Source organism: Mixophyes fleayi, chromosome 11 (genome assembly GCF_038048845.1).
Source record: "Mixophyes fleayi isolate aMixFle1 chromosome 11, aMixFle1.hap1, whole genome shotgun sequence".
NCBI lineage: Eukaryota > Metazoa > Chordata > Amphibia > Anura > Limnodynastidae > Mixophyes > Mixophyes fleayi.
The window spans coordinates 6,095,567-6,108,926 of record NC_134412.1 but is presented as its reverse complement, the minus strand read 5'-3'; the positions used below and the strand labels follow the sequence as shown (position 1 = coordinate 6,108,926).

Genomic DNA, 13,360 nt, shown 5'->3' with positions numbered 1-13,360 from the left:
TTCCCCCATCCCCTCTCGCTCCCTCCTCTTCCCCCTGGGGGTCTCCCTCTCTTCCGTGCCCTCCTTCCTAGGTGCCGCTGTTGGCAGACCTACCCCTCTCCCCTCCCCCACCTCTCTAGCTGTGCCCTGAGCTCACTGAGTTACTGTGATTATTGTTTACTGTTCTGTGCTGTCTCACCTCGTATTGTAATTTTGTTTGTCCCTGTAAGGCGCTACGGACACCTAGTGGCGCCCTATAAATAAAGATTAATAATAATAATAATACCCTGTTGATTGCCATTGGAAATTTTAAAGGAAGAAGTGGTGCTGCAATTAGCCAAGATGGTCATGGAGTGGTTAAGGTAAAGAGCAGAAGCATTGATTAATTTCCTTTAGAATCCCCATGAGTCCAGGAGTTCTATGGCCAAAGGCAATTTTCAGTAACAGCAGCCATAATCAAGGTAGGAAATTTGTTCTGCTGAACCTGATATATTAGTTGAATTGCAAAGTTGGTGTTGCCTGAAACCTGGCATCTTGGATCAAAACCCATCTGATCCAGGCAAATTAAGGATGGCAGAATTAGATTTAGCTGGTTTCAGAAACACACAGAATTTGCAGAGATCATTTGTGCCAAGTTAAAATCTCCACCTAGAATGATGCGTCTTTGTGCATCTTACCCAATGACCTGAAACAGCATAGACATAAAGGGAGTCTGACCTTGGTTGGGAGCATAAATACACACCAAGGTACTGGGGACTAGTTGGAGACCCTAGAATAATGATACCTGTTCGACTGATCCTCATGCTTCAACTGGTGGGGAAATGGGACATTCATATTAGAAAGGCAAATCCCTTATGCTCGCAGTCTGCAAAAATAGAGCATGCTTGCGCAGCACTGCAGGTTCTGTGGCTAATTTTTATGATAGGTTATAACATAAAAATTAAATAACCTCTGTGTAGATGATAGTTTAGCTGCCTGTAGAATTGAGAGAGAAAGGAGAGGAATAAAATAGGTGGGGTAATCTCTGTCTGTAGGCAAGAAAAGTAAAAAAATGTGGGGAAAAAAGAGAAGGGGGTGATTCTAAAAATATCCCACGATCCCCACAGAGTGAGCTGCTGGCTGGGTACACACTACGAAATTTCTCTCGATGTAATATCCTTAACGATTTTACCGTCTAAAAAAAAAATGTTTTGTTCAGCAGCTGATTCATGTGTACACACTAAAAACACTTAACACAATTTACCTTCAGATCTGTGCTCTTCATCTGTCATAACCATCAGCTGAAAAGATTGTGGACACTGCCAGACGTGAGTGCATACACATTGCAGAATTGGAACAACATTGTTCTATCGATGAATGAGTTTTTTAGTTCGGTTTAAAAGTCAAATCAAACGATACAATGGGCTTTAGAGTGTTAAACGTTCATCATTGGAGCATGCGCACTAATGCAATATTGGGCTGAACAGTCGTTTATCGTATGATTGGCCAGATAATCGTCTGATAACCCTATAGTGTGTACCCAGCCTAAGAAATCAGCATTTTTTGTGGCATTCCTAGCAAGCTCAGACAGCCATAAACTGCTTGAGTATGCTGATGCTTGTAGAGCTAAAAGTGAAATACCTATGACTGCCAGAGCATGGTGATGCTTATAGAACTTCCCTGGCATCCTAGGACTGCTGGGACTTGTAGTGCCAAATAAAAAAATTACTGATCAAAAAAAGTGTAATTGTTTCATTGAAATAAATACTATCCAAATGAAAATATAAAAATATTCTCTAGGTGCAGAACCAGGGATGATGTCACGAAGAGAGTGTTCCATGGTGTTAAAAGCCACAGAGGTCTAGAACAGTGTTGGCTAAGCTGTGACACTCCAGGTGTTGTGAAACTACAAGTCCCAGCATGCTTTGTCAATATATAGCAGCTCATTGCTGGAAGGGTATGCTGGGACTTGTTGTTTCACAACACCTGGAGTGTCGCAGGTTAACCAACACTGGTCTAGAAGGATGAGAAGTGACACTTGGATGAGAAATCGATTTTCACTTTAGTAATGGCAGTCTCAGTTTAGTGGAGAGGACAAAAGCCAGATTGTAGTGGATTGAAGAGGGAGCGATAGGAGATGAACCAGATGTGGTTGTTGTAGACAAGCTTTAGAATAGTTTGTAGGCAAAGGGGACATGTTATGTTCCAGGTCCTCCGATGTACTTACTGGGGTCTGGTACAAGCATCCAGGTCCTGTTTGAAAGTAAAAAATGGGGCACAAAGAAAGGTGTAGAAAATAGCAATGTAAGACCCTAGTATAACAGACGTTTTAGTTCCAAATTAGGAACCAACAACTTTTGGCAAGATTACTGCATTTATAACCTGTGCAAGATAATTTAATGCCTGTTCCCTTGGTTATCCACATTTATGTCATATAAGATTTACTTACAAGGTTGCAACCCAAGCTTTGTGATACTGTTTATTTACATTGCATGTTTTTATGTTATATTGCTGACCCAATCAGTAATAAAATACTAGGTAGGGTCTTACATTGCTAATTTCTACACCTTTCTTTGTGCGCCAATGGGACCCCAGTTTTTTACTTTCAAGCTATATTGTTTAAGGGGTGGGACTATCCCTTACTATCCTGGACCCCCAGGCAGCCCTCTTTGCACAACACTGATACAAGGGAGCGCAAACCACCTTCCGTCTTTATCCAGGTCCTGTTGGTTGAGCTTCCGAGTGGGCAATGATCTGGTGTCCCAGTGCTCCAAGCTCTGAACAGGTGCCATCTTGGATGATGGTGCAGGCACACTCACCTTTTACAGAATGCTGCTGCTGTTCTCCACCCCCTCATTTCCCCCATATTACTTAAACCAGCTGGCACTGCTGAGTGGTGCCAGATCTTTTAGTCAAGTTAGCTTCTGCTACATTGAACATTTTGCTCCAGTATATTCCTTGTATCTGTTCCCCAGAGCATTTCTGGTTTCTGTTCCAGCATCATCTCCAGTATATTACTGTTATTTGTTCTTCCATTGTATTTCTGGTATCTGTTGCAGCATCACTTCCAGTGTATTCCTAATATATGTTCCAACATCAACTCCAGTGTATTCCTGGTATTGCTCTATTTCAGCTCTGGCATATCCAGACATTCCTGCTGCTCTTATTTCAATTCACAATTTCTGTAAGCTTCGACAATTGTTTAGAGAGATTGTAGAGCTATAGGATAGAATAATTAATTTCAAGTAGATGAAGTCAGTGTGAGATTTCCTCCAGTGATGATCAGCAATGTAGGAGCACTTTTGCATTTAATATGTCTGTTTGGAGTGCCATGGTGGGTGGTTGAATCATGGGAAGCTAAGAGTGGTGGCTGGGGTGGCAAAGTTAAGGGCATTGGTGAGAGTGCAATTGTAGGGTGTGAGAGACTGATTACAGCAAGCAAGTTTAGTTAATGAAGAGGGGAATGTCAAATATGGAAAAGATGGTAGGGCCAAATATGTGATTATACCTGGTGAGTGTGGATTTAAGTGATTGAGAGGAACAGGAAGTGGGGACAGGCTGAGTGAAAGGAGGTGACAGTCAGAGAATGAGAGGTTGAGTTGGTAAAGTAGGAGACAGCACTAAGGTGGGAGAAGACAGACCAGAGCAGTGACCATTACAGTGGGTTAGAGAGAAAGTCCACTGAGAGGACAAATGGAGAGAGAGAAAAGTTTGGTAGTAGCATTACTGACATTATCAATAAGAATATTGAAGTCACCCAGAATAAGGGTGGGACGATACAAGTATAGGAAGTGGGGCAGCCAGACAACAAAGTTATCAAGGTATTGTGAAGACAGGGAAAAGCCCAGAAAGTACAGTGGGGGGGGAGAAGTATTCCCACCGGCGTTCAGATATGGAAGTGTAGGAAAATGAGAGCCCCCATTAATTGAGAATAGCAGGAGTGGTGGTGTCAGAACATAAGAGTCTTTTTTTCAGTAATGGAAAGGAAGTTGAAGAAATTGGAGATGGAGATTGTGAATGGAGTTTAATGCAGATAGGTCTGGCATTCCAGAGAACACAGGAGAAAGGGAGAGTGGGAAATGAGAAGGTGTGGATGAGGTTGGCTGGAGTTTTGGAGCACAGGCTGGAGGCCAGGTTTCAGATGGAGGAGGAATAGCCAGAGGAAAGAATGGGAATATGACAGGGCCGGGTTGGGAGTTATGTCCCTGGCAATTAGGAAGAGGATGTGGGAGGAAGAGAGGTGTCAACAGTGACATCATTAATTATGTCACTCGTCATTTTATGAATGGCATTAGCATATTCTTGCATTGGGGCTAGTTAAGGTTGTATGCCAAATCAGCTCTTAATAGAACCTTAACTGTACTTTCAGTACAGTGTTTTTGATCAGTTGAATGGCTTGGTGATAGATATAAATATTTTGCAATTGTTGATGGAGCCTGCATGGTTTAAATACCTGTACTCACTGACTTGCGTCAAATATTCAAAAGCTTTTTTAGTTTGGTGCGTGTTTCATGTAATACTATGTTCTCATTATTGAGCTATGTTAAATCTTCCAGGTGAACAATCAACGTCAACGCCTTCCCTTGACACTTTACAATGGCAGGGTTAATCTCTACCAGTCTGGCACCTTCATCTACATTGTGACTGACTTCTATTTGAGGGTCCACTATGACTGGAACTCCATTCTACGTATATTTATTTCCAGCAGTTACTTTGAAAATGTTTGTGGAATGTGTGGTTACTTCAATGAGAATCCTGCAGATGACCTGGGCACACCATCTTCCTCTCAGTCAAGTAATTTGGTTGATTTTGCCAAGAGTTGGAAAGTGGAGGATGGAGACAGATCATGTTGGAACACTTGTAATGGGGACTGTAAGGTTTGCCCTGAGAACCTTCGGAAAGTATATGAGAGCAACACATGGTGTGGACGCATTTCCGATGCAAACAATAGCCCATTCCGTCAGTGCCATTCCAAAGTCAACCCAAAAATTTATGTAGACAACTGTGTGTATGATGTATGCTTAAATGGAGGATCCAAGCAGTTGCTGTGCCAAAACCTAGCAACTTATGCCTCTGCTTGCCAGAGATACAATATTCCGATTTATGAATGGAGAAATCTGTCCGGATGTCGTAAGTTCAAGTCTTATCTCATTAATTTCTATTTGATTTATTAACAACTTGCTGTAATATCACTATTTGATTACATCTTATTCAGTAAGAATGCCAATTATTTAACTTTACAGAAAACTTTTGTATTTCCTAATTTAACAAACTAATTTTTCATAGAATTTTCAACTGAAAACATTTATGTAGACCAATAAACTGAGCAAAGTAAAAGACTGAACCTGTGCTAAAACTGAAATTTAGTGGGGTTCTATGTAAACATGAGTAAAACATTACCCTTACTGACTTTGCATCAATTCCCAAGCTCTCCGCCCTGAACTCACAAAATGTAACTAAAAATTATGATACCCAGTAAAATATCTCAAGTCCAAATGTCTTATTAGCTGCTTTGAAATTCATTTAATCAGGAAATTCTAATCATATACCATCCACATGCATAAAATACACTCATGGAGTTAGTAACTCCTTTATGTATCTCAATGACCCTATTGATTCAACCACTTCTGTTGCCTGTCCCATTGGATTCCCACATAATACATTTGTGGATTTGGGCGTCAGTCCTCACTGGTCAATGTTCCATCCAGACTAACAGCCTATGTCCCAATAGGACCAATGTAGAGATCATGGCCTGAATTGACTCTAATTGGTACACCGAAGACAAAACTGGAAGGATGAAATTAATTTAAGTAAAATATTATTTGGAAGTAGAAAATGAACTTGGCCAGATACATATTAATAAGATCAACCTTTCCTATGAAACAAGTGGCATACTGACTATATGCAGGACTTGGGTGTGAGGACACTGTCCTTTATTTCTATTCCATCCAATTCACCTAGTTTTCTTTCTAAAATAATTTAGTCATTAAGTAGTACTGTTACCTTACATTAACCAGCTGATAATGACTAAAGGGCAGACAGCAGACTTCAGTAGTAATGTAATATTGTCAATGTATTTGCATACCTCAGAAAAATAACTTAACCTTGATAATTCTTACTTAACAATTGAATTACTAGGATTAAACCAGTTTAAATAAAGTCAGCTAGTACTAATGATATACCAGCTATAATGATAAAATTCACAGAGTCGCAAGTGCTTCTATTTCTCTGACTAATATAGATGATTACACAAATGACTTGTAAATGTTGACCATAATTTTACCTTGCCTAATCAATGGTGATCAGTATGGCCAGCTCCGTGATCAGTGCAGAGGTACTTACCTGGTCCGGTAAAAACCCATCTACCTAGAAGGGAAAATGGAGAGTAATGCAGAAATCAGGCGGGATAGCACAAGTTCTGTTGTGAACCTGTGGGCTCAGTCTTCTTGAATGCCCACAGTAAGTGCCATTCTGAAAAATGGGGTATGTGCCTTCTTGTGTTGCCACACTACCAATGCTTCCCAGGCTAATAAGTTGAATAAATAAGAGCTGATAATATGTGACTGTGAACCCTGAAGTTACTGTTAAACCTATGCAAGCAATTTCAGGTAGGTGAGGCTTTTTGCTCATGCTTCCTCCTCTGAGCTCATATTTACTGTTGCAATCATATTTAGGTTGACGGAAAAGTGGGGCCAGGTGTGGTTACCAATAGAAGTGTGGTGTACTATATAAACATTCCATGGGGTCAGAATGGACCTCTTGTAGCAGGGGTAACACGATCATTACGCAAAATGAGATGGTTGTCTAAGGTGGCAATGGTTGGAGGGCACCTAAACTCCTGAATTATTACCATAATGCCGCTCTTCCAGTCTTTTTAATGCCCTTGCTTTACACCCACATGGAGCCCCCGCCAATGACATTGAGAAGGACCAGCCGGTGGTGAAAGTTGGTGGCTGCTGCTCCTCAATGTCGGTGTCATGCTGGGCTTGTGGTGCTTGACTATGATGTCACAGCCTAGTTCCCCAATCTGAGGAACATAGGATGCCGCCATCTCAAGCCTGCTAAGGTAAGGAGGAGTACAAATGTGCAACTCAAAGTAAACATGCACATGCAAAATGTGTGCCACCAAAATGGTGCAAAAAGACAATTTACATTTACCCCATTCCCCAACAGTTCAATATGGTTTTGCTAAGGTGCAAAACTTTCCCTTCTAGCCAAATTTACTGCTAACTTTAATGGTAGTATAATGTGTTCTGTTTGCAGTGTCACTCAAAACGCAACACATTTCAAAGAAGCACATTTCTCAAAATCAAAAATACCTTTAAGAGACCAAAATTTTGTTGCACCCAGTCTTATTGCAGAAAATTCTAAATGGATCCCATACAAGATCTGGCACATACCTTGCTACAGTTTGTGTACTGCACCAGTTTCTTTGTATTTATATTACCTAAGGGTTACACTACTAATATTAATCTTAACCAGTCAAACTGGGGCATGAAGGGTCAAATGTCATGAGTTCAATTGCTACCCTGACCTTATCTGTGTGGAGTTTGCATGTTCTCCCTGTGTTTGTGTGGTTTTCTCCCACACCATAAAAAATCATGCTACTAAGTTAACGGACTTCTCTAAAAAGGGACCCTAGTGTGTGTGTAAGCTCCAAGGGTGCAGAGACTGAAGCAAAGGATTTCATACAATAACAGCTGCTCAAACCCTGAAGTTTGCCTCAACTTCTGCAGCAAACTGTTTTGAGCCCTTTTGGGAGAAAGGCACTATATACAGTAAAAAAAGGGAGGCCATTTAGCTGGCAAATGGCAGAGAAAACATGCCATCAGCAATGCACTTAGTTTAAAGATAAACAGGTTAAGAACAAATGTGTGACAAATAATAGTTTAAAGTTTGGTTTAACTTTCATGGTTTGAAATGTCTTTTCTCACAGTAAACTGACAGGGTGTTTCTGAAGTCAGAGCAAACAGAGCAGCTGATAGGCGTTTCCTCTTAAATGGAAAGTGGGTGTGTCAAGCTAGGGCTGTGGGAGGAGTGTCATGTATAAAACCTTGTTTGTTTCATTGTTCAGAAAGTCCAATGTTGGGGAAGCTGGCTAGTCTTTGTCTAGTTAGTGTTTAGAAGTTCAAGAAAGCATGAGGAATCTGATTGGTGTCAAATATCTTTATCATCCTGACAATAAAACTCAGTAAAGAGCTAAAAGTTGTTTGCATGTGTTTCAGCAATAGTATGCTCGTGCTACAATATATAAAGTATTACCGGTATTATTAAGTAAGGGACACAAGAAATCAAATGACAGACAGCATGCAATTAATTATATTCCAAGTTAACAAAGCTCTTATCACATTCCAGTAATGACAACATAGTACACTTCATCCATCTCTATAATATATCAAATCCTTTTTGAGGTTTCATATACTATGCATATATTTTTTTTTCTGTGCCATAAACTTCATTAAAGAAAAAACTTTTTTTAACCTTATTTGTCCCGTTCTTAGCTTTGCAGTGCCCTGCCAACAGTCAGTACAAGCTATGTGGTGACTGTCCTCTGACATGTAACAATGCAGCCATACCCTCATCTTCTTCTTCATCGTGTATGGAGACCTGTCAGTGTAACAGTGGGTTTGTGCTTGATGGCGGAAAATGTATACCAAAGGGAAATTGTGGATGCATCTTTGAGGGGAAACTTTATGCCTTAAATGAAAAGTTTTATGGCGACACTAAGTGTGGGAAGCTGTGCACGTGCAACTCCGCCACCAAGACTGTGGACTGTAAAAGTTATCAGTGCAGGCCTAGCGAAATGTGTTCAGTGATCGGCGGCATCCAGGACTGTTACCCCAAATCCTATGGTACATGCACAGCTTCAGGTGATCCCCATTATACCACCTATGACAATCTTAACTATAACTTCCAGGGGACATGCACCTACCTGTTTTCAGGAGTCTGCAAGAATGCCGGAGATCTGGTGGACTTCCAGATCTATGTTGAGAATGAAAATAGAGCCAACAACCTGGTTGCTTACACCTCTGGATTCAAAACAGATGTATATGGTCTCAGCATAATGATCAGGCGCCAGAATCCGGGCAAGATTGAGGTTAGTTCTTCAACGTTGTCATAGTTTAAAAATTCTATAAATAAAACAATAGCTCAAAATAAAGATTATTAAAACAGCAATCCCACAGCAAAGTTTTACATATCTTGTTATTCACTTAGAAAGTTAAATATATTTTATACATGAGTCTGTCCCCGTACAAATCATGATTTCCTTTTCAAAATCCCTCTGCATCGTGCAAAATATGGCTGCCAGTTTAATTCTTTGCATGCCATGTAGAGGGAGAAGAATATACCGTACACAGAGCAGATAGAGCTCAGAGGGGTTTTCCAAAGCTTCCCTTCTCATGTGCCGTGTGACTGAGGTTGCCATGGTAGTCCATGACACTGTGCATAATTTGAAATCCTTAACAGTGGCATGAAGAAACAAACCAAGGAAAATGGTAAAATTAACTTACAGCCTTTCATTGTGATGTTGAATAACACATAACACTTTATGTCAGAGGTGACATTCAATGTTGTATTTCCAAAGACCAACAGTTTACAAACCACCTGTTCTCTGAAATGTAACAAAATGTCTCCTAAAAAGTGACTGGAGAATTGTACCATTAACTTATAATTACCTAGTGAGCTCCCCAGCAGGAATATACACAGTTAAGCCACAACATTAAAACCACTGACAAACAAAATTAATGACATTCCCCTCGTGTCGCCAAAAAACAGCTGTGATCCGTCAAGGCATGGACTCCACAAGACCTCTGAAGATGTCCTGTGGTATCTGAGACCAAGACTTTAGCAGCAGATCCCTTAAGTCCTGTAAATTGTGAGCTGAGACCTCCAAGCCTTGTACTTGGTTTTCCAGCACATCCCGCAGTTGCTCAATCGGATTGAGATCTGGGGAATTTAGGCCAAATTAACACCTTGAACTCTTTGTCATGTTCCATAAACCATTCCTGAACAATTTTTGCAGTGTGGCAGGGTGCATTATCCTGCTGAAAGAGGTCACTGCCATCAGGGAATACCTTTTCCATGAAGGGTAAACTTGGTCTACATCAATGTTTAGGTAGGTGGTGCGTGAATGCAAGGACCCAAGGATCCCAGCAGAACATTGTCCAGAGTATCACACTGCCTCTGCCGGCTTGCCTTCTTCCCATAGTGCATCTTGGTGCCATGACTTCCCCAGGTAAACGATGCACACACACACGGCCATTCACATAATGTGAAAGAAAATGTGATCCATCAGACCAGAACACCTTCTTTCATTGCTCCATGGTCTTGTTCTGGTGCTCACATGCCCACTATAGGCACTTTCGGCGATGGGGTGTCAACATGGGCACTTTGACCGGTCTGCAGCTACACAGCCTCATACATAGCAAACTGCGATGCACTGTGTGTTCTGACACCTTTCTATCATAGCCAGCATTAATCTTTCAGCAATTTCTACTACAGTAGCTCTTCTGTGGGATTGGACCATCAGGCTAGCCTTCGCTCCCCACGCGCATCAATGAGCTTTGGGTGCCCAGGAACAAGTCTGATGTGAGTCTCTCCCCTGGGACACTTGCTTAACTTATATTATGTAAGTCATGCCTCCCAACTGTCCTGATTTAGGTGGAAGATTGCTGATTAGAGGGAAATGTCACACTGTCCCATGTATAAAGACTTTTATTCAGATTCTGGGACATGTTGGAGATATGTTCCACTAAATGATGTCCATTTATTGCCATGCATACCAGGTATATGCAGCATTGAAGGGGTAATTTTAGGGGATGGGGAAGGAGGTTTGGTTTGACCTGGTGTTTCTGGGGTGATGTGGCACAACTCCAATATGATGCGGCCATACCTCCATGTTAAGGGACCGCACAGTATGTCCCAAATAAAAGTTAATAATTGTTGGGAGGTTTGGATAAGCAACACTTAGTAACTACTATTTTATGAGACCAGCAAGTGCTGCATGATTGGAATCTGCAATTAATATTCAAATAGTTGTCAACAGATAGAGGATACTGAAAGTGGCACCTGGTTAGATAGGGGATATAGTGGACCAATCAGGTTCCACTAGTAGTTCGTAATTGTAAGGAATGTTACCCAGTTCAACATCCCAAGTCCATTCAGATGCTTCCTGCTTTTGTTTAAGGGCTTATTTATGATCAGGATAGAGGAGGGCAAATGCTTATCAGTAGGCAAGTAGGGTTCTCCATCAACATTTTTCTTAGTAAATAAAACATTTGAGGTAAGCTGTTTAAATGCTGTGCAATTGGTTTAAACACCTACAATTCTACATGGCTGCATAGGTGGTTAACGGAACAAGCTGTCTGTATTCGTGGAATAACAACCAGGCAGAGGGGGGGAGTTGCTTATTTAGAGCACTTCGCATCTGACCTCCAATCAGTTTGCTAAATTGGCCATAGCGTCAGTCATTCTGTGTTTTTACATTCACTTCGGCACCCCCACACTGAGTGGCAGCCCATGATATGGAGAGGTTGCAGCCGTTAGCTTTGTTGGGTAATGGGCTAGGGAATGCGGCACCGGGCTAAGATGTCACACCACAGCGCCCCACTCCAAGAAAATTAGATACTACAATGCCCCATACAAGGTAAGAAGCTAAATAAATGGGAGCCGTGACAAGGAGAGGAATGGTTACCATCGGGTACATGCATAGACCCATCGCAGAACCCTTTCCAAAAAAACATGGTGAGCCATGTTTTGGCTCAGAACCCAAAGATTGGCGAATGATAATATGAAAGTGCTTTTGTTTAATGAAATATATCTCAATTTAAGTTAAAATTATGGTAGTAGATTGTTTTTATAGCAGTGATTGATAACCATTTCACTGATGAAAAACACATCTGACAAAATCCTGTTATAATGACTTTTCTTTTTTTTTTACCATCCTTCTTCCAGCTGAATGGGATTTTGATGAACCTGCCTTTCTATCCTGACAATGGTAAGATGTCTATCGACAGGCAGGGCTCTAATGTCATACTTCAGACAATATTTGGTTTAAGAATATCTTTCAACTGGGATAGTCGAATTTCAGTCACAGTCCCACAGGCATATGCAGGAGCTCTATGTGGTCTTTGTGGCACTTTTGATGGTAATAAGAAAAATGAATTTGTAATGAAGGATGGCAGTGATGCTGGAGGTCCAATAATCTTCGGGAAAAGCTGGAAAGTAAAAAACACGCTTAGATGTTCGGATGATGATAAAGCGAAATGCCCTAAACTGGCAGAGATGGCTAATGTCTACAGAGCTAGTAAAACGGGATGTGGCATGCTAGTTGACAAAGATGGACCTTTCCGTGATTGTCATGAGAAAATAGATCCCGAAGGAAGCTTTCAGGACTGTGTGTTTGACGCTTGCTTCTACAATGACAGAGAGGATATTGTGTGTAAGATCATAGCCAGCTATGTCACCTCTTGTCAAGCCGCTGGTAAAGTTGTTAACAAATGGAGAACTGACACATTCTGCAGTAAGTGTAACATCTTCATATCTTACATCTTGTATCATTTGAAATTATTTTACACTACAGTGCATTAAAGTTCTTTTTCCATTTTGCAGGCCCTAAATGTGATAATAACAGCCACTATGAGTTGTGTGCAACTGTATGTTCTCCAACATGCTTCAGTCTTTCTACTCCTGTTGGTTGTAACACTTTATGTTCTGAGGGTTGTTTCTGTGATGATGGATTTATTCTTAGTGGAGATGTTTGTGTACCTGTTAATCAGTGTGGCTGCACTTATGGGGGTGTATATTACAAGTCAGGTGAAAAATTCTTCTCCGATGACCTGTGCAAACAACAATGTGAATGTACTGAGTCTGGGCTGGTTGAGTGCAAGTCTTTCACCTGCGAAGTCAATACAGAGTGTAAAGTCATGGATGGGGTCAGAAAATGTTACCCAATGGGTTCTGCAAATTGCTCTGCAACAGGCGCTTCCTACTACATGTCATTCGATGGTCAGTCCTTCCAATTTCAAGGAACCTGCACCTACACGCTCACTAAGACGATCACAACTAATTCTAATTTGAAAGAGTTTGTCATCAATGCAAAAAAAGAAAAAGGGCTTTCAGAATTGGTTGCTCTTATCAGTCTGGTTTCTGCTGAAGTTTATGGATATATCTTAATTCTTCAATACAACGTAAATGGTAAAATTAAGGTATGTCTGACATGGGACTACTGATTAAGCCCACGTTGTATGTTTACATAATTATATAACAGTTTACACCTACAATTGTCAATTTTACGTCTTCTCCCATTGTTCACATGTTTGTTATTTCACTTTAATGTTCACTTTATTTAAGTTAACTTTTAATATAACTGTTCATTTATTAGGATTCTATTTTTGTCTAT

General features: G+C 40.8%; 1 protein-coding gene across 1 annotated transcript in view; it reads left to right on the top strand.

Annotated features, from left to right (window-relative positions):
• Nucleotides 1-2,175: 2,175 nt before the first annotated feature.
• Nucleotides 2,176-13,360, top strand: part of LOC142107440 (IgGFc-binding protein-like) — a 60,270-nt gene continuing 49,085 nt past the window's right edge. The window contains exons 1-5 of the mRNA XM_075190874.1: nucleotides 2,176-2,262; nucleotides 4,515-5,088; nucleotides 8,460-9,055; nucleotides 11,914-12,481; nucleotides 12,571-13,166. Coding sequence (XP_075046975.1) covers nucleotides 2,176-2,262; nucleotides 4,515-5,088; nucleotides 8,460-9,055; nucleotides 11,914-12,481; nucleotides 12,571-13,166 — 2,421 coding nt within the window. The remainder of the gene's footprint in view (nucleotides 2,263-4,514; nucleotides 5,089-8,459; nucleotides 9,056-11,913; nucleotides 12,482-12,570; nucleotides 13,167-13,360) is intronic.